The sequence below is a fragment of the Conger conger genome, chromosome 1 (genome assembly GCF_963514075.1).
Source record: "Conger conger chromosome 1, fConCon1.1, whole genome shotgun sequence".
Lineage (NCBI taxonomy): Eukaryota > Metazoa > Chordata > Actinopteri > Anguilliformes > Congridae > Conger > Conger conger.
In genome coordinates this window covers 81,621,416-81,641,715 of record NC_083760.1, presented here as the reverse complement: position 1 = coordinate 81,641,715, position 20,300 = coordinate 81,621,416, and the positions used below count along the sequence as shown (strand labels likewise).

Sequence of the window (20,300 nt, the reverse complement as noted above, 5' to 3'; positions counted from 1 at the left end):
TGTTGTTTATTAAATAAATTCATTGTTCAAATTCATTAGAGACATCTTACACAAGCCATAGATGACATATGGAAAAGTGGATTTAAATCATTTATAGATTCTGCTATTCAAATTTCAAGGGCTTCCAGAGGGCTTTTTCATTTTTTTCAGTTACAACATGTCAACCTTAAGATTCAGTTTTGCAAAAGAAATAACGGGACAAACAATATATCCAAAACCTGCTTTGCTACACACTGGCAACACATTTCTGCTTACACTGGACCAAAGCGTCTACAATTACATGTAACGGCACATCGGTAAGGAAAACAATGACCAAACTCTGGACATTTGCAGAGCTACAGATGGTTTTCCTCATTAAAACATCATACTAATGTAAATTCAATGATTTCACAGAATTGTACTGCACGATGTGGTGGGCCATTCTAGTTACTTATCATCGTCACAACAATCTTCAATTTGACCATTTTGGAGGAAGCAATTTTGTTAAAATCCAGAACAGTTGTCATCAAAAGGTTGTCAATGATTTTGGAATGGCTTAATAGTAAACATGACTGTTTACAGTAGGCTAATGAGTGGCCCCTTTCTTTCTTAGCTGCAAGGTTGTCTTATATGCTAGACAATAATTTTTAGTAATGTAAAGTAAACAGCAATTGTCCAGACCGATAGACCTAGACCCTTAATTATAAGCGCTTAAGATGCCCGCCTTGACACAAATGATACAGGTGCTGATGTTCACACAAATGGCATAACTGATGTTGTGTAGTGGAACAGGAATTTTATGCCAGGACATTTTATCATGATACCAAAGTCGTATATTAGGCCAATATGACGCACCTTGGCAAAATATAGCGTTTTCCACAATTTCATTGTTAGCATCTGCATCATGTCTATTTTTATCCAACGGCAATTAGGCTCCACATAAGCGTAACGTTAATCTGAAACTGCATAATATCACAGCACATTACTTGTTTTCGTATTCAAGCGTCGTTTTGTAATATTTTCCCTTTTGGAAAACGAGTAATTTTAAGAACCCACTTTTATGAAAGCAGAGTTAATTTGTTGCACCTGTGAAGCAACTGCAGGCTGTTGAACCGGACGTTGGGTCTGCTGGCGTCTTTATAGCATACAGCTAATTTCATTACGCCGTTGCGGCGAGGTAGAGTTGAATCAAGCTGGGTTTCAGTTTTACTGGTATGATAAATTACATGGTTGAACAGGTCAGGCAATAAGTCTAGTCTACCAAATGCGTAAATAAGCTACTTGCGCACGGAATTAAAATAAAGCACACATAACAACACATCCACCACCAAAAATAGATATAAATAAATAAATAAGATTAAAATAACAGCGTTTGCGGATGTGTTATCAGTTTACTATAGAAACACATCCTCTCGGTGAGTCTGCAGTGCTGACACGTGGTAACGCAGGAAACAGATAAACATAAAACGTTGTCTACTCTTTCGGTGAGTTTGTATCACTTGAGAATAGCATGCAGCGTTGTAGGCGGACGAATACCAGCAGGGTACTGTACGCTACTTTTACATCACTGAATATGCATACAAAACAAGCTGTAAGTATTCATCAAATGGTATGGAAGGATAGAGCTTAACCTCAGGCAATCATTATGCTATTGTAGGGGAATTACTGCCATAAAGAGCCTATTTTTCTTCCTGACCTGGTGTTTAATGAGCAGGCTTTCCAAGAGACGGTTATGCTTCACTACGCTGTCACGCCAACATAATACACAGGGAAGCCATTCATCAGCACGCAGGTTGACTGATTAAATTACCAAAGGGCCATTTTTTGAAACAGCTACCAAAGTCCCCCCCCAAAAAATAAAATAAAATAAAATAAAAATAATAATAATACCCTGACATAAAAATCCTGCCACAATGAATAACAATGGGCAAAATAAGGAAAACACAGTTTTTGATCCAGTATGCTTTACAATGAAAGAAACAAGAACAAATAAAGAAACAATCACAGGGGTACAGACAGCATTAGTTTCTTCAGTACAACTGAACCGTCTGATGCAGATTCATGTGGGGTTACTCTGAGGTCACTTCATGTTAATCAGCTGCTGCTGCTCCATCTCAAAGTTATTATGAGGCCAGGTAGCATCGATAACAGGCATCCCTAGAAGGAGTCTAGCACTATCAAGATGCAACTCAAAATGCTTTGCTATACAGAGGTAGAAAAATTTGCCCACAATGTTCCATTGCGCATGTGTGCTTAGTCAATATTTATCAAATAGAAATCTTGGCATATGTATTCATTACATTTTTATCTTAATAGAATTTAGACATTTCCGTTTTTAAAGGAGCACATCTTCTCTGGGATCTTGAGATTCATTCCAGGAGAGGAAAATGAAGTCCAATATAGCACAGCATCCACAGAGGTGATAATGACAATATTATGATAATTATCAAATGGTCTGTCAAATGCATAGCTCAATTACAATGCTTCCAGGGAAAGGTAGTCATTTTAACACTGACCAAAAGGGGAAATTGTCCTAAACCTTACCTATAATATGCAACAAATAATATAGAAACAAATATCCTGCTAGAGTAATTGCAATGAATCATAAATGGTGATCATTACAGTCACCTGCACATCTGTTTTAAGGGTGATACATATTTTCTTATCATTAATAAAAAATACAGTGGTAATGTTATTACTAGTTTCATGGTCATTGGAGAGGTGAAAGGAAAAACCAGCAGAACGTGTGGCTCTCCAAGACTTTTACCATGACCGGTTCCAAACCTGTTTTTCCAAATGACTAGCAGCCGCGTGATTTGTACTTAATGCTTTCACATTGAATGATTGTAACAATAAACTACTGGACTACATTATGTCATTTTGGTGTATTTTTTAAGTGTTTTCTTCTTTAACTAGCAATTAAACTATTGCCTTTTTTCCCTTCACAATTTTAGTTTGGTGGATTATCTTTGGTGATCACGGAAACCAAAATTATTATTATCTTGATGAAGATAAAGCCCACACTTTATTTATTTAACTGTGAGTGAACCTACATTTAACGACCAATGTTGATCGAATCTGGGCTATTATTCCACAGTATGTGTGCAAAATTAGAAGTAAATTATAAAAGCAAAAATCAAGTAAAAAGAAATCAGCTGCTAAATGTTGGGTCCTTCATTGAAGCTAAAACACTGGTTAACCAGATTCATCCTGTCATTTCCATCTATCCAAACACATTGATCATTATGCATGTCTGGAGCTGAAGTACTTTGGGGGAATTCTGTACCTCCTGGTCCACTGCATTATTCAGGTCCTCAGGCTTTCTGATTTCAGTTTTGTTTTGCTTGTATCTTTCAATAAGTCTGAAACTCCACATCCGTGTGATTTACTGCTCACCCTTTTTGGAAAAAATCAATCAGGTTTTTCCACATTAAAATGCTGAGGCAGGTAGTCAATGGTAAGTTTATCCTTGGTTATCTGAAACCAGTGCGTTCAGTGGAAAACAGCAGCAGTATCTGAATCGGTAAAACATTGGATTTGTAAGTACAACAACAAACTGATATTCCCTTTTTCTGTACAGAATCAGGTTATACTTTTAATTATTGTGTGTTCCATCTTTGTACACAGTACAATGCCCACATGTACTCTGAAAGAGTTGAATTAACACTGAAGGTTCTGCTGTGTATGATTTTCCATTCAAAATCAGTTTTTGCTTTCTAATTCTGACCATGCTTTATTAGATAAATCTTTATATGAATATTTATACTGTTTCTCATACTTGTCATCATGCTATAGCATTATGGCATAAAACTTTATCTGGCATGGCCTTCTTAATAGTATTCACAATCACAAGTATTCAAATCCTCAAGATGCATGCATCCAATACCAGTTTGTTCTATTTCTCACTGACTTTTGGTAAGTGCTTTCTCTAATTTGGGGAAACACCGGGTAGGCACATTTTTGTTTCGGCTGAAAACTATCAACCTGTTCAGATACAAGACTCTGTATAGTTGCAGACTATGTTACAACAACCCCAGTTCACCCAGCAACAGCTCAGTTCAGAGATGCAGAGCCCTGTTGGGTCTAAATGGTATGACCAGAATGCATGTAGCAGTTGGTTCCATGAACTAAGAAAATTCTTTCCGTTTCTCCGCATATTTCAACACATGGTGTGGCACCATCCTTAAACATACATATTACGAGTACAGCATATTGTGGGAGGGCTTTGCTCTGTTTGTCCTGAGGGTGTATACCCCAGGCTCCGGTCAGACACTTGTGTCTCTTGTCTTCCTGCCGTGCTGTTTACCCACCTGATTGTGTCACTACCTAAGAATGTGGGATTGGCTTTTATTGTTTAACATTCGTTTAAAAATTGCCTCTAAACCAGATTAAGCTGTCACTGCAATTGGATTATGTAAAGGAATTATAGATTAACAATCAGCCACAAATAATTAATTAGAGATATCTTGAATCTTTATAATTACCTCACTTTTTATATACTGTTATGAAACATTTTCATATACTGTTACAAACGTGAAATGAACATTCATATTGTTTTGGATAAATTATGGAAATATAACTTTTTCACTATTGCTGTATACAAGAGATATCACAGCCAACTTGGAAGCATGTAGCTAGTTCTGTTCACCAAACACACGTCAACTATCAACATCAACATCAACTGACAGTGATACAGAATTTCCCCAAAAGGCTGACATAAAATTCGAGACATGTAGTTGTCCATTGACAAGGTATGTGGTAATTAGGCTGCCTCAACACTGCAAGACAGATTTTCAATACTTTTCCAAGCTTTTTCTTTTTTCTAAAATAATTCTGACCTTTACCTACCGGTAGGTATATGCCTGGGCACAGTTCCGTATGTAGAACCATTAGTAGAATTCCAAGCAGCGCGATGCCCAGTGCCCATGCACATAGTCGCTTCTTGTCCTCCAGTAAGAACTTTCTGTCTCTTAGTCTAAAGAGGTTGTCCCCTTCAATCGGGACAATTCTTTTACCCAGTGGGTTCAACGACACAGTGATCTCGGTTGTGTCCCCCCCGTTACGATTTATCAAATCGTCGCAATTTCTGCTTTCCACTTTGGAGTTGGGGTGCAGGTTGCGGGCGGTCATCTCTATGGCGTGCTCGCGCGGGTTCCCCCGCTGCTCCTTTTTCGCAGTCGTCGTCTTCTGCTGCTTCTCCTTGTCCTCCTTCCCCACCGACCGTAGTCTTCCCCGCGTTGCGGGTAGGCATAGCACGGTCAATGAACTCTTACCCACCTTCACCTCCTCTCCGCCGGTCATGAGAGAAGCGGAGCTGGTCGACCAAGTGCAAGCCTGACTGAAAACCACAAGCAAGCCTGAGCACGGCGCGCGCACTGTACTTATTTGCGTCACCTCAAGAGCGAGAATGTGCCGGTGTGTGTGCGCTACACCCTGTTGTGTTTTCCCTTTATACATCGCGGAAATACAATACACAGAAAAATATTGTGCTCCCTGATATACTTCTGTAAATTACAGGAAGTTTTTTTTTTTTTGCTTTGCTCTTTCCTTGTAGATTGTAGCTTCTGATGATGGACGGTCAGCCACTTGCAGATTGATTATCTGCACATTTTAAAGATATTTTCACAAAAGTTTAATGCCTTTAATATTTTATGTCGTCAGATTGACAGTCATAGAAAGATAAGTTTATCTTTATAAAGAATCTAAAATTGCTCGCCAGCCATCTATGTTTTGCGTGGAAATAATTCTGCATTTAGTCTTAGCAAAAACATTTGGTTACAGCAGAGAGGAAGTGCACCAATGTATCATTGAATGCATGAATCATATGTGTGACACTTTCAACAATGCAGCAATCAAGTATTGGTTGTCAACCGTTTTCTCCGGCTGTGACCCTTAACCGCCCTCGACTCTCCGTGAGCAGCAGCGATAAATAATCATCGAACGAACACTTGGCCATGACCTGTTGAGGTCTATGCCACTGGCTGTGGTTTTGGGACAAGGGTGGATTGAAATTTAACTGATGTTTTCGTAATGATACAATGGCCTTGGTGCGTATCAATCTGAAAAGCGTGTCCAGTGTGTTGATAAGCGCTCCTTGATAAGGGAAAACAAAACATGTCTATCTCAGGTTCTCTTGTGCAAAATGGCCAAGGCAAAATCCGACGAAGCGCTCTCACAATCAGCACAAGGGCACCTCTGGTGGAGAGGAAAGGGAATGCATATACATACCGCGCAGTAGTGGTCTCAAACTCAGTGCCATAGAGGGCCGTGTGTATGTTGTTTTTTATTCAATTACATTACATTTTAGTCATTTGGCAGACGCTTTTAATCCAAAGCGACTTACAAGTGCAAAGGTTCTTCCACAAGTTAAAGCATCACATCCATAACTAGTAAAAGACACATGAAGTGTTGTTCTAAACAAAAAAGTCATTATTAATTTTTTTTGGGTTAGACAAGAGGGATATCGGAAAGGGGGGGGGGGGGGGGGGATCAGGAGGGAGGACTAAGGTACAGTTTGAAAAGGTGTGTTTTTAGTCTGCGTCGAAATAGGGGGAGGGATTCTGCTGTCCTGACAGTGGTAGGCAAGTAATTTCACCACTGAGGAACCAGAACGGAAAACAGGCGTGAACGTGCAGCTCGACCACCAGGTGCTCGTAGTGAGGGAACCATAACGTGACCAGAGCTGGCAGACCGGAGTGGTCTAGCTGGGGAGTAGGGAGCGATTAAGGATTGGATGTAAGGTGGGGCAGTCCCCTTAGCAGCCTGAAATTACAATCTCAGATCCTGATTATATAATTATATGAGAATTTCAAATATTTGCTGAATTAGTGCTGTAGGATTGCACGATGTATACGAAGTGAAATGTGTCATTTATGTTGTGTAAATGACAACTGTAGCTTATTTTTTGGTGCTTTAATGCCGTTAAATACATATTGCTGGATGAAGAATTTAAATCAATTAAGGCAGTATTCATTGGTTGGAACGAAAACTGTGGCAACAAGTTTCAGACCATTGCTGTACAGTAATGTTCTAGAGACAATTCCTTGATGGTGTGCATGTGATTGACTTGCCACATGGTGATTGTTTGTAGAAAAAAGCCATTGTGCTAAGAATGCATCTTTCGTGCATCTTCATTCAGGTAAAGTCTTTGTGGAAGTGGGTGTCCAGCATCCCGCCAAAATCTGACACGGTGAAGTTCTAATATATTGTTGTTTTGAAAGAAAAATAACAATTTGCATCCATTATTCCTTCATGCTTCACCTTCTGTTTTTATACATAGAAAACGAATAATAATAAAAAATAAAACTTGAGTATCAGCAATCGAGAGAGCTCATTTTAATCACACTGGATAGCACTTGGATGCATTCAATGAAGTAGGGTAGTTAGCCTACCAGTACTTTTGAAAATTTTCAGGCATTGGAAGTAGGCCTCATTGTCAATACAATGACTGGACCGATGCCAAGCCCTTTGAATTCCATAAACAAATTGAAATTTAAAGATGACATTACACGCACACACGATCTATAAACAAACAAAACCCCCCCAAAAAAGCATGTGCAACCACATAGAACTGTAAGGCCAGCCTTTTTCACCTTTTTCGTTTCTCTTTTGATAGAATTGCATTAACTTTCGACTCTGGCAAAACAGAATCATCCTATGTACTAGAGAACAACTCATTGCTGACAGCCAGAGCTGTCAAAAAAAACACCACAGGTTAGTGCTTCTGGAGGAAGTTAAGAGGAATTGCATCCTGACCTTGGTTTGTGTGACGTGTTAACCCCATGCGGATCCTTCCGGAAGGGCTTCCTCTGTTAGTGCTGCTGACGGCAGCCACTGGCAATCTCATGCCATTTTTAAAAAAACACCACCAAAAAAAATAACCTGTTTACACCACATACGTACATCTTAGTAACAAGGTCATGATCATCTTAAGAGCTCACTGGATTTACAAACATAAATCGAAGGGGGTGAGACTTTAAACCTCAGATGCAGACAGAAAAAAAGCAACCGGTATTGTTGCTCAAGTTACCTTGAGTGGCACAGAGCCTTAAGAACCAAAATGTGTCTTGAGCTAAATTATCTGAAGACCAAAGAGAATAATGTAGCATCTAATTTGGTTGTGTGCCTTCCTCAGTCAAGAACCAACCAAAGCAATATCTACTTCCTGTTACTGGGGAGCACAATAGGGAGCTGCACCAGACCCAAGGTCAGTTCCTTTTACAGAACAACAGAAGACCACACGGGATACACACGGTGTGCACCTGCCTCATCTCATTTCACTTGTTTCTACAAACAAATGTTCTTGGAATTGAAAATGCAGTGACAAGAAAGCAACACAGTGACTTGATTATTATAATTTCTTTCTCCAGTTGTGCTTTTAAAGGTATTGCTGCCCATTGTACAAAAATAGATGTTCACATATCAAGACAAATTAGTGGTGTGAGACAGCTGTACATAAATTAGCAAGCCAAACTTGGGTGCTCTGAGTCAGAACAATTGATAAAATGTGCAGGAAAAACAGGTGGAAAGCAAAGTAAAAGCAGTGAGATACTACTTTAAAATCTGTAGGATATGAGCACCTAAGGAGAAAAAATGCAGTTCATGGTTTTCTTCAAGAAGACTGTTAATCATCAAATTAGCTCTACAAAGCAGTAAGAGCAACTTACAAAGTGCAGCATTGCAAATTTGTTTCAAATGGCATTATTTTACAAATCAACATGTTCATTGCATCACGTTCACCACTTGGGACATTTGAAGTCAGTATAAAAATACAAATCAAAAATGAGAAACATACATAATTGGAATACCCATTTGGCAAGAAACTCACCACACTGAGTACAATTGCTTCCCTGATACAAACAGTAGTGACTGTTAAGGATATATAAACACATGATACATATATATTAAAAATTGTGCATAGAAAACAAAATAAATACGCAACAGAACTATAGAAATAAGAGAAGATTAACCATAAATAAGTTAAAAACATGGCTTTTTTGGCTGTGATTGCAATGCCCCCTGGAGGTGATTAAATAAATTACAACACCAAACCAAAAGCTTGTTGGACTGTTCTGCAATAACAGATGTTGCTGGTTTAGGTTAGATATATAGCCTCACTCTTTCCTCTAATATACATATAATAGCAATATTAACATAGCTGGCAATCACATTATATAGGAATCATTGTTTAGTACAGTGGTTGTGCTAGTCCAGTTTGGCAAATCAACTTGCACTTAAAAATTTGTTGCAGCAGTGAAGAGGTAATATTTGGACACAGGTCAGATAAAATAAAAAAATGTAAAAAAGCATTAACACAAGCAGACAGACTCGCATATTATAAGGCTGGTAGTCAGACGTCGGCCAAGATGGAATAACATTTAGACAGAATGATGCCACCCTTGAGCATCACGCATCACCAACTGCACACTGTGATGCGTGTGAGATTAAAAACAATGTATGGAGTAGCTTCCAGCCCAAAGCTTCTGCTTGCATACAATTCATTGTATTTACTCATGAAAAGAGATTTGGTGAAATACTGATGGCATATCCCCTAAAAGTAGCACCACAGTGTGCTCCAGCAGGTCTCAGGCACGGGCTGGGTTAGCCCTTCACGGCACCCCAGGGCTGCAGGGTGGCCTGGGGCATGATGAACTGTGGTGGCGGTTTTGGAAGAATGTAGTACCCCAGGAATGGAGTCGCTGGAGGGGGGCACACGGTGGACAGGAACACTGGCCCCTTCTTCTTGTACTGGGGCCACATGGGAGCCGGAGAGTAGAAGTACTGAAGGCTGGGAGCCTGGTAATAGACAAACAAACCATTTACAAATGGTAAATGGTTGGAATTTATATAGCGCCTTTATCCAAAGCGCTGTGCAATTGATGCTTCTCATTCGCCCATTCACAGACTCACTCACACTCACACATCAACGGCGATTAGCTGCCATGCAAGGCACCAACCAGCTCGTCAGGAACAATTGGGGGTTTGGTGTCTTGCTCAGGGACACTTCAGCACACCAAGGGCGGGATCGAACCGACAATATTGTTCAGCTTGGTTGATCACATTTTATGGCAGTTTTTAATGTTTTTACATTTGCTCTTATCAACTACTATTTTTATGTTTTACTTTTTTATTCCACTTATTTTTATTCTTGTTTAGTAAGCCGTTTTTATGTTTTCATGGGAATTATGTACTGCAATGTATCCAACTGTTGCTCCTGGTACCTTGTTTCTCAATACATGAAGCAATGTACTGTGAATTACCTAGCTGGTGTGACCCACCTGTGATTCTTCAGCCACCAAGGAAAAAATGTGCTCTTTATTGGTGGGGTAAGGATGATCTTAAGCACATTACGGTAAACACAACTAGAATGTTTTACTTAGGTAAGTAGACCAAACAGTGCAGTTGTAGAGAAAGATGGACTGAAAGCACTAAAACCAGCAAGACCCCACAGCACCTCCAGGAGCAGTTAGATAACCCTGCCCTACTTACACTGTCCACTGATGACCCTTTTTGAAATAAACATTATTCCATTATACTCCACGGTAAAGTATTCTGCACTTCATTGCATTTACCTGGGACTTCTTGCCTTTACGAGGGTCTTTGGGCTCCCTGGGCTGCCTGAGCCTGGGCTTCATGGCGATCACGAAAGGCGCGGCTCCCTCCTTCTCCACACTCTTCTTTTCCTCTTCCTTCGTTCCTCCCTCGCCGCCTCGCTCTTTCCCCTCCTCCTCGGCGTCGCTGCAGATCGCGGAGCCGCAGTCGGAGGAGCTGGCTGAGTGATAGTCGGAGGTGTCCGGATCGCCAGCGGCGTCTGCCCCTCCCTTGCCGTCTCTCAGAGCGCTGTCCTCCTCCTCCTCGCTGTGCTCTTTGAAATGAGCGACCGTGAAGTAGCGGCAGCCCTCCCCTTTCCTGCGCGAAAAACGGAAGGACGCTCAGCATTGCTCATCTCCCCGCAAGAAGTGTGCACAAAGAAAAGACGCTAACGAACCTGCACATAAACTAATTTAACACACAATTAACGCAGCAAATTTTCCTCCCAACACGGCTTCTTTTTGTGCCATCAGTCTTCCCAGTACTTGGATCTGTGTTTGGACTGTCCGTATCTTCAGATAACCCACCAAATAAACTGGGCAGTGACCTTGACCTCCCCTTTACTCACTATTCATCACTCCTTTTTTCCCACCAACTGTTTGTTTGTTCTTCTTCACATCCAAAGGTCTTTCAGTCCCAGGGACACTAGTACATTGCGCCCGCAGACAATGCACGCACGCACTCATGCACGCGCACACACTCACATACACACACATACACACACTGGGGGGCAGACGTCCAGCACATTAGCTGTCTGGGGGAGCGGTCAGACAGGCGGCATCAGACGTGTGAACAGGGGCATTGTTCCCTCTCCGCACAATGAGCATGACACACACACACAGGCTGACTCACCTCGCGCGCCCGCGCCCGCGCACCCACACACACACACACACACACACACACACACGAAGGCTGACTCACCTTGCGCACACATCCAGGGGGTCGATCCACAGTGTGAGCTCGTGGGGCAGGGCCAGTTCAGACGGCTTGAGCTCACTGTCCGCACAGGCCTTCAGCACAGGCTCATCGCTGGGACCCCTGCTGTCTATCCTGATACACCTGCAGGGGCGGGAGAGGGAACGCAGCGTATGTCACAGTGATCCAGGGTCCAGACGACTGCTCTTACCACCCGAGCCAATGTCAGCCCTATCCTAACTTTATCCATTATGGGTAGTAAGGCTGTATGAGGGGTAGGCTGCAGGGCTAGTGTGCTCGCAGGTTCTTCTGGCCACAATTCACCCATGCCGAATAACCTACTCAGATCTATACACTGCTGACGGTTTAGCCATTGATCGAACCACATAAAAGTGTTCTGTGTTGGGACGCAAGGGCAGCCTTTAACTTACATCACAAGCTTGCATAGAAATGTAGCTAAAATGTAAATACAAATGACTGGGCTAATCAATGCCGAGCAGAAAAAAGGCTCTCCTTGACAAGTCAGCCCCTGGGCTTTTCTGATGTGCAGATTCCCACTCTCAAAAATCAATACGCAGAACAGGTCAATCCAAACAAACCACCCCAACCCATTTTCACAAGACATCCCAAGAAATTGTACACCAAAGCCCAGGGCAAGAACTAACTTTGTTGGAGTCAGATGTCAATTGATAATAGTATTATGTGGCATGTGGCATGTGGCATAGTGCTTAGAGACCTGGGCCGGCAACTCCATCGCCAGATCGATTCCCAGGTGGGGCACTGCAATTGCATTAACTCCAGTAACTATCCAGCTGTATGAATCGATTGTATGCAAAACAATATAAGCTGTATATGTCCAGGTAAGAGCACCTGATAATGCCTGTAATGAAATAATTTGAGAGACAAATTAAGTTTGCAGTTGGGCTGTCAAAATGAAAGTACAGCCGTAAAGTTTTTTTTTAATTTTTTTTTTTTATCTTTCTTTGTTTTTTGTTTTTTTTCAAGCCACAGACGTGGTTTATGACTCAGCGACGGAAAGAGAAAGAGGCGCAGGTGCGCTTTGCATTTGGTTCCCCCTTCTCCAGGTTACCTGAAGGCCTGCCCCTTGCTGGGGTTATCGGGGTACCAGTGGTGGGCGTACTTCTCGCAGAGCAGGTCCTTCAGCTTGTCTGCGAACCGCTTGGCCCTCGTCTCGTCCACGCCGCCGCGCTCGTGCGCGAGGCGTCGCAGGAAGTCCACGCCGGCATTCACTTCCCTCTTCATTTCACCCTGCGGGGAGGACGAAAAATACAACTGTCACAAACATCCAGAGCGACGTACAGTTGAGTAGACTAAGCAGGAAGACAATCCTCCCCCTGGAGCAATGCAGGGTTAAGGGACCTTGCTCAAGGGCCCAACGGCTGTGCGGATCTTATTGTGGCTACACCGGGATTAGAACCACCGACCTTGCGTGTCCCAGTCATTTACCTTAACCACTACGCTACAGGCCGCCCAGGCCGCAGATTTCCATTTGATTGCTTTAAAATGTATTTTTTGTTTTTGAAACTTTCTCCAAATCCAGTTTTTAGACTAGTTGCTTCGGCTGTGTTCTTTTTTCACCTGTAATTTTTTTTTTCTACCAATGGTTCTCTGCCCGTACCGGTGGACACTGGCAGAGTGTAGCTGATATGCAAACTGGTTCTCACAGTACAGGAGAAATATTTCCACTTATTATGGTTCAAAACAAGCCAACAACAACAAAGTTCAAAGCGTGCCGCATACAGTAAGGCCTAAACCTACAGAAACCTCAAAACACATTGAGAATATACTGAGAAACTGTGCACCACAGGAAACTTGTTCAAACTATTTCTTTATTGTAAGGCTTAGACCTACTTATCACACAAATATGCCCATTACATAGACACACCCTTGCTGTTATCAAGCTATTTCCTATCTAACACAGGTGTGGTCTGTTCTTACACATATAGACCACTGACACAGTATTATAAGAAAGAAAATCAGGGAACCGCCATTACTCAATCATACTAGAGTAACCCTAGTAAAAGAGTCTGGCACTTTGCAAGATTTAGCAAGGCAGCAAAAAAGTCAGACAATAAAAGAGCCCACAGACACGAGCCTCTTCCTGGAAGTGACGTGCTGTTTTTCACTGGTTTGCTTGTTGACCAAATTTAAGCAGCAGTCACATAACTCAAATAACCGTCAAAAGTTGCCAATACAAATGCCATCTGTACATGCAGCTGCATTTACCGTATACAAAAGCAATGTATTTTAAATTACATTACATTATTGGCATTTGGCAGACGCTCTTATCCAGAGCGACATGCAGTTGATTAGACTAAGCAGGAGACAATCCTCCCCTGGAGCAATGCAGAGTTAAGGGCCTTGCAAAACACGCTGACCACAGAACACATGTAAAACACACACAAGCAAAACATGGAAAGTTTTCACAAAACAGATATTAGGCCTATGGTGTTACATTTACATTTCATATACCCCACACTTGCCAATAAAACCTTATTTCAACCATATGAGATGTTTATACATTACTGATGGTCACTTTGCAGAGGCTATTTAACCTTCCTTTGAGTAAACAGCCACAAATTGTGGCCGAAGGTAAATGAGTAACTTACATTTGGAGTATTTAAAGCTGTATGGCTTAATTTCCTTGAAATATTTTAAGCATTAGTGCCAGGTTGTGTTGCCTGTCTACAGTAACATTCCATTGGAATTCTTAGTTTCAACAAATTGGCAGTAAAATATGGTTAAACAGTCTTGGCTACATGTAGGCCGACACTGTAACGCAGTGTGGCGAAGCTAGTTAGTTAGTCGGAGCTTAAATTTATAAATCACGGACCAGGAACAACCTGTCTTGTACCTGTTATTGAACTGCTGTTAAAAAAGTGTGGGCCTACGTGCGTATATGATAATAGGGTGACAACTTTAACGGTAAGATTTCCAAATGATGCATCATCATTTTGCAGTCCCACACTATTTTCAGGAAAATAATTGGAAATATATATATAATTTTTAAACAAAGTAACGACACGTTTGAGAGTACGACTCTGATAAACTGCACAGCTAAATACAGGAAAATTAGTTTCTCATGACGTCAGTACTGACATTTATTGTAACGCATTCGATAAGAATGTATGATGCATCTTTTGCACTTCAGAGGAATATAGACAGTCTACGAACAAAGACTTATCTCACATTATTCTTCAATGTATGGGCTACACCTTTACATGCTGGTGATTGAGTATTTTATTGTTGTTGGAATTACCAACTGCCATGATTTTAATAGGCCTGCCGACCACTATCATTAGAACTCTCACTCACACCATCAAAAACGGGCTTGCGAAAGGTGATGATGACAGCAGCTGAAACGCTAGACACGTGAGTCATCGCTCACTCACAGACACTGACTCAAAGTCTGTGTACCCGTTCATTTTCATCTAAGCACTGGAATTTCATTCAACCAGTCTATAGTGATATTATATCTGGTGATGAAACTCGCACTATTGAGGCACAGTGATGTCAGTTATGTATGATATAAGGCTATAGCTGCTTATGGGGATGGGTTATTTGCATATGTACCGGCCACGCAATGTAGGCATACAAGCAGTGAAGGAAGCAAGTTTCACAGCATGTGTTGACATAACAGAGCACGTCAGTGTTGTATCGTACACGATCCTGTCTACATATGTAGCTAGCTATTCTAATTAAATATCGCTTTAAAAAATTCAGATAGCATGCAATAGATGAACATATATGTTCATATATATGCACGTTCGACATGGCGTTCCAAACGATCTGACGTTCTGGTCTACCAAGTCAACTTGCTAGGTTAGATTTATGTCATCGGCACTGTCAACCCGTACAAAACTGGGACATATAAGGTAAAAGGTGTCTCCGTTAGCCAGATAAGTGAAGGCACTGTGTTGATTATGGGTGTTGCTATCACGTTAAAAAATAACTCAAAATTCACCCAGTTATTTTGGCAAAGAACGGTCGTGTTGAGTGTAAATACGGAAATATAACAGTTAACATTAGCTAACTCCTACATTAACTCAGAAAGCAAGCGAGTCTTCTCTCCCGAGGTCAGCCGGTACCGGCACAGATCCGGTCCGGAGTCGCTTGCTATCTGGGAAGTAATTTAGCCAACGTTTACCTGGGTAATGTTACGGTTGTTGTCATTTGTGCTGTAGTTTAGCTAGCCTTAGCAGCTGGTGAAAACACCGAGAGTGTGCAGATATATATCCTAACCTCCTTGATTTTTCTCATGGAGAATTTCGGGGAATTTCCTCATGGTCACACCACTCATTATTCACAAAAGCCGATACTGAAACCCGTAGTCCACCACTTTCCACGTCGAGTTCATCCACTTGATTAACTATTTAACTATCTTAACTATCTTAACTTTCACGTTTACAAATAACAATTTATTCCACAATAATTCACTTGATTTAGACAAAGACTGACATTTGTAGTAGTATCGAATGTACAAAATACTTCTGTTCAGCACCTTCCTACTTTTCAATGAGTTAATGTTACAATTCACAAGTTAACGTTACAGTTACAGACCAATTCAACAAGTTCGAAAAATGGTAGAAAAACACACGAATTCGCCCTCTGTAACAATTTCACAATCTGAGTGTTTAACTTACCACTTAAAGCTTTCGAATTGTGTTGAAAATCCACTGTGATCGATGATTGCTGGTTGTACTGTAATGCAAACTCGCGCTTTCTTGATTTTCTAATGTTGACCAGTTTAGCTAGTTATAGTTCCCTCGTTGTATGTGTGGCTTCCTTGTTCTGTGTACGTTGGTCAACGGTCTCCGTTACATTTGTGTACACGGCTTATGCGGGAAACGTATTATTACCGTCAGTGATTAAACGCATGACTCACTTCCTTGTTCAAATTTATGAGCAATACAAGAACCCCACGCTTACTATAGTATAGTGCTGAGTTGCCTCAGTCCAAATATGGCAAACTACCGGCTGGGGCATTCGGTTACCATAAACATACTATGTCAATGCAAGGTGCATTTTACTTTTTCTTTACAAAATACAACGGGGTAGAAATAGTCTGTTCTTTACAATATTTTCTATATTTGACGTTTATTTTATGTTGTCTGGCTTGACGTCGGCATGTGTGCTATTTTTGCACTGCGCGCCAATAGTTCCACAATTTGGTTGTTGTTTATTATATATCGCTCTTATTTTAGTACTTACGGTAACCTGAATTCTGGGGTGTGGCGTGTTAGCCTTGTTGTAAAAGTAACGTGGAAGCGTGGTGCTTTGATGCAATCTGAAGCAAAGCGATCACGGGTTTATGGGCTTGGGAGATCTATCTTCCCTGGGCCGTAATGACAGTCGAATTCGTAGCCTAGTTTAACCGTGTGGACCGAAAAGCCCACATAACTGATTTTCTCATGTTCCAATAGGATTATTTAGATCTGAAACTGATCAAAACTGCAGGGTGCAAACTTTTTATACTCGACTTGTTTTTTATATTCGAGGAGAAATGTATCTGATTTTTCATAGGTCTGTTTTATGGTCCTTGTGGTCTTTCTTTTTAAGTCCTTGCGACCCCTATGTAGTTTATGTTGGTTTTTGCTTCAACCACAACCACGATTCTGTCGAAAGCAGACAAAATATAATTTAAGACTAAGGACAGTGATGGTGCTACTGTATACTTAGCCCTGAAACCAGCCTGATAGGGGCTAAGCAAAGAGTGGCTCCAAAGAAACAATTTAAGATTAACATTATCCAGGGACTCTAAACTTTCAGCCAAACATGGCAATTTGGATGATAATTATTTAATTTACTTTTGTCTCCACCTTTAGGCAATGGTAACACTTGAGCACATTTCCAGACGTATTGGCAGGGATATTGGCAGACACAGTTGGTTGGTTAAAATATGTGAATTCTAACCAGCAATCAGAGATTTTTAATGTATCGTCAGCCACATGAAGCCCTTTTACCAGACCTTGTAAAGGTGCACCCTACGGAACAAACAGTGTTCACAAAACAAACAAGAGTGGTTCCATGAACACCAGGATGAAGTCTAAGTTAAGGAAGTCTAATACCTTCCATACTCCACAGCCTGCCAAATCACCAGCTTCAAACACCATTCAACCTTTAAGGGTTGTTCTGGAGTGAGGAGTTTATTCACGCCTCCTTCATCCCTTAAAGAACCGGAGGCTTTCCTTCTTGAAGAATGGATCAGTAATTACATATTGTATTGTAACTGATGCTTTTATCCAAAGCGACTTACACTTGGTTAGACTAAACCAGGGGACAATCCCCCCTGGAGCAATGCAGGGTTATTAAGGGCCTTGCCCAAGGGCCCAGCACCTGTGCAGATCTTACCATTGCTACACTGAGGCTTGAACCGCCAGGACCTTCCGGGTCCCCGTCATGTACCATAGCCACCAGGTTCCAGACTGCCCCTCAGACCACTAAGTTCAGAACCTGGACCACAGCATTCCCGGATGGACTGAAGCAGTTCTGAAGACAGTGGGTGGCTCTACTCCTTTGTAGCTTCTTGATATATTATTCAGTGTTTCCATTGATTTGTTCAATCCTTGTATCTATTAAATGTATTTATTGACAGTAGGCAGCATACATAGCAAAATAAATAGCAAAATAAACTAGATGTATACTGTATGTTTCCCAAATGGTTAATTGTGGCTGGAGATGGCTATTTCACCAACATCTTTTACTTAGCGGCTTGTAGCAGGGTTGGGGTCGATTTCATCTCAGTTCAGTCAATTCATGAATTGAAAAAAGTCCATGATGTTCAATAAGATTTTCAGTTAAATTCCTGAATTGACTAGACTCCACCATGGTTTCTACACTTCTACACTACATTTGAGTCCTTATATTTATGCAAGTTCTTACTTGTTTGTTTGATACTGAGCACACCTGCTGGTGAAACCAGTTGCACTGGGTGTGTTTGGGGTGTGGTCCTCTCGAGATCCCTCCAAATTTCAATAGGGGTGAGTAATGCTGCTAGAGGGGGCACAGTGTGTTTCTAATTGGATTTCTGTATTGAAAAGTTAGTTTATTTATATCAATAGTAAATCAATGGCCTATTACCAGCAGGCTCCTGAGTCATACACCTACGTCTTACTTTCAGTCACTTACTGTATCTCAGCTTCACAATGTGCAGAACCTCTGGTTCATTTGCTTTCTCCCAGTTCTCTGTTTTCATCAGTTATTTCTCTACTGTGACATATCACCAATTATGGAGTCTTAGATCACTGTCCTGGATAAATGGATAAATCCTGCACTGGATTTTAATAATTCATTTCTTGAGCAAAAAAAACGAACAAACATTATTTATTAACTGATTCTCACGGACTTATTAAGGGGAGGGGGCACACTATCAGCAACAGTTATGGAAAGTGTAACCCCTGCTATCTGACTGGACATGCCCCTGATTGTTGTTTCCTAGCTAAATGTTTCTCAAATGCAGTATATTATGTATTGAGTCCTGTATAGATATTGAGACCTGTGCCTTTCTGGCATGTATTTCAGTCATGTACCATAGGTATCCATATCCATGCTTCCCTTAGCTGATCTGCATCCCGTGCCAACAGCCAAGTCTACTCAAATGCTGCTGCAGTAATTGTGACACGTTTACACATGAAGTAAAAATAGTAAACAGATCACGTTGTCAGGCCTTCCTCTTTTAAATATTTCATGGGAGAGATGAGAATTTCTTTCAGCTCCCGTCCATTCCGCACTGTTAACTCTTTCATGGCGGCAGTGGTCATAGTTTCACTTCACTTAACGGGCTGTTTTTAGAATCTGCACTCTCTGTGATATCAGTGTGGCCGTTGGTTTCTGTTTCTGTATCCTGCGTGTCATGTGTAAACATGTACACCTCAGAAGCATGCTCCACCTTTGTTTTCAAGTGTGTGTGCACCTATTAATTCCCTTAAATATCGCCCCTTTTCTTGATACAAGCTTAAAAATCACATACCCAAAATAAAATGGTTACTATACTTGAACCCTTTTGACTACAGGCATAACCATGGTGTTTTCTGATAGATAACCATTTGTCGTTTGTTTTCCAAATATTACTAAATCAAAGTTAAAAGCTCAAACACTGTGGAAATTGAAGATTTTTTCAAAATTCTTACAGATACAGATTATTGTGCCTGGCACACTTGAAATACAATGGAGCCACAGCAAACACAAATCCTCTTTCAGATTTGACGACCATATCTCCAAAAATGAGCATTCTACAAGTTATCTCTTGGAGACTCCAAAATGACACATGGAAACTAAATTACAATATGACATGTAAAACACTGTATTTTGCTTACTAAACTATACAACACATTTTAGCCCTAACTGTCACCCTCCTGCTACATCTCCCTTTCCTTGTGCTTTTCTCAGGCAGCAACAGGTCATGACGATTGTAAAAAATAAGTACAATAATATCAATTGTATACTAACATATTGATTGAGGTCGATTGATTGATTGAAGTTTTTGTCAAGTACCATTAATGGCATTTGGCAGACGCTCTTATCCAGAGCGACGTACAAAAAAGTGCAAAGTGCATACCCATAACAAGGGAATGTATACCAAGCCACCATCAACAAATTCACATGCTATTTATCCAGAAATCGAAGCCTACGGCCAATTCATACAAATTAAGAATGACATGTTTGTGTCATTTTGCAGAATTTGCTGAGGCAAAACTTCCCAAAACTTTTAGCCTAAAGTTATGATTAATTTTCATGAACCTAAAGCACTTGCTGGCCTAACGTTCTTATTTTTAAGGAATGGGATGCAATTTTAA

At 40.9% G+C, this 20,300-nt stretch overlaps 2 protein-coding genes across 5 annotated transcripts in view; both read right to left on the bottom strand.

Annotated features, from left to right (window-relative positions):
• Positions 1-5,352, bottom strand: part of kcnn4 (potassium intermediate/small conductance calcium-activated channel, subfamily N, member 4) — a 39,740-nt gene extending 34,388 nt beyond the window's left edge. For 3 of the 4 annotated variants that reach the window (XR_009708534.1, XM_061238585.1, XM_061238594.1), the window contains exon 1: positions 4,828-5,352. Coding sequence is in view for 3 of the 4 variants with exons in the window: in XM_061238585.1 (XP_061094569.1) it covers positions 4,828-5,280 (453 nt within the window). In the remaining variant the exon portion in view is untranslated. Of the gene's footprint in view, positions 1-834; positions 993-4,827 lie in introns of those variants that run through there. The other variant, XM_061238606.1, reaches the window with a different exon arrangement.
• A 1,938-nt stretch (positions 5,353-7,290) lies between these two features.
• On the bottom strand, positions 7,291-16,425 carry si:dkey-79d12.5 (protein BTG3). The gene is made up of 5 exons (XM_061238832.1): positions 16,149-16,425; positions 12,575-12,753; positions 11,491-11,628; positions 10,551-10,887; positions 7,291-9,774 (listed from the first exon to the last, which is right to left on the bottom strand). The coding sequence occupies exons 2-5, from the start codon at positions 12,745-12,747 to the stop codon at positions 9,580-9,582; spliced, it is 843 nt and encodes a 280-aa protein (XP_061094816.1). The 5' UTR covers positions 12,748-12,753; positions 16,149-16,425; the 3' UTR covers positions 7,291-9,579.
• Between the last annotated feature and the right edge of the window lie 3,875 nt (positions 16,426-20,300).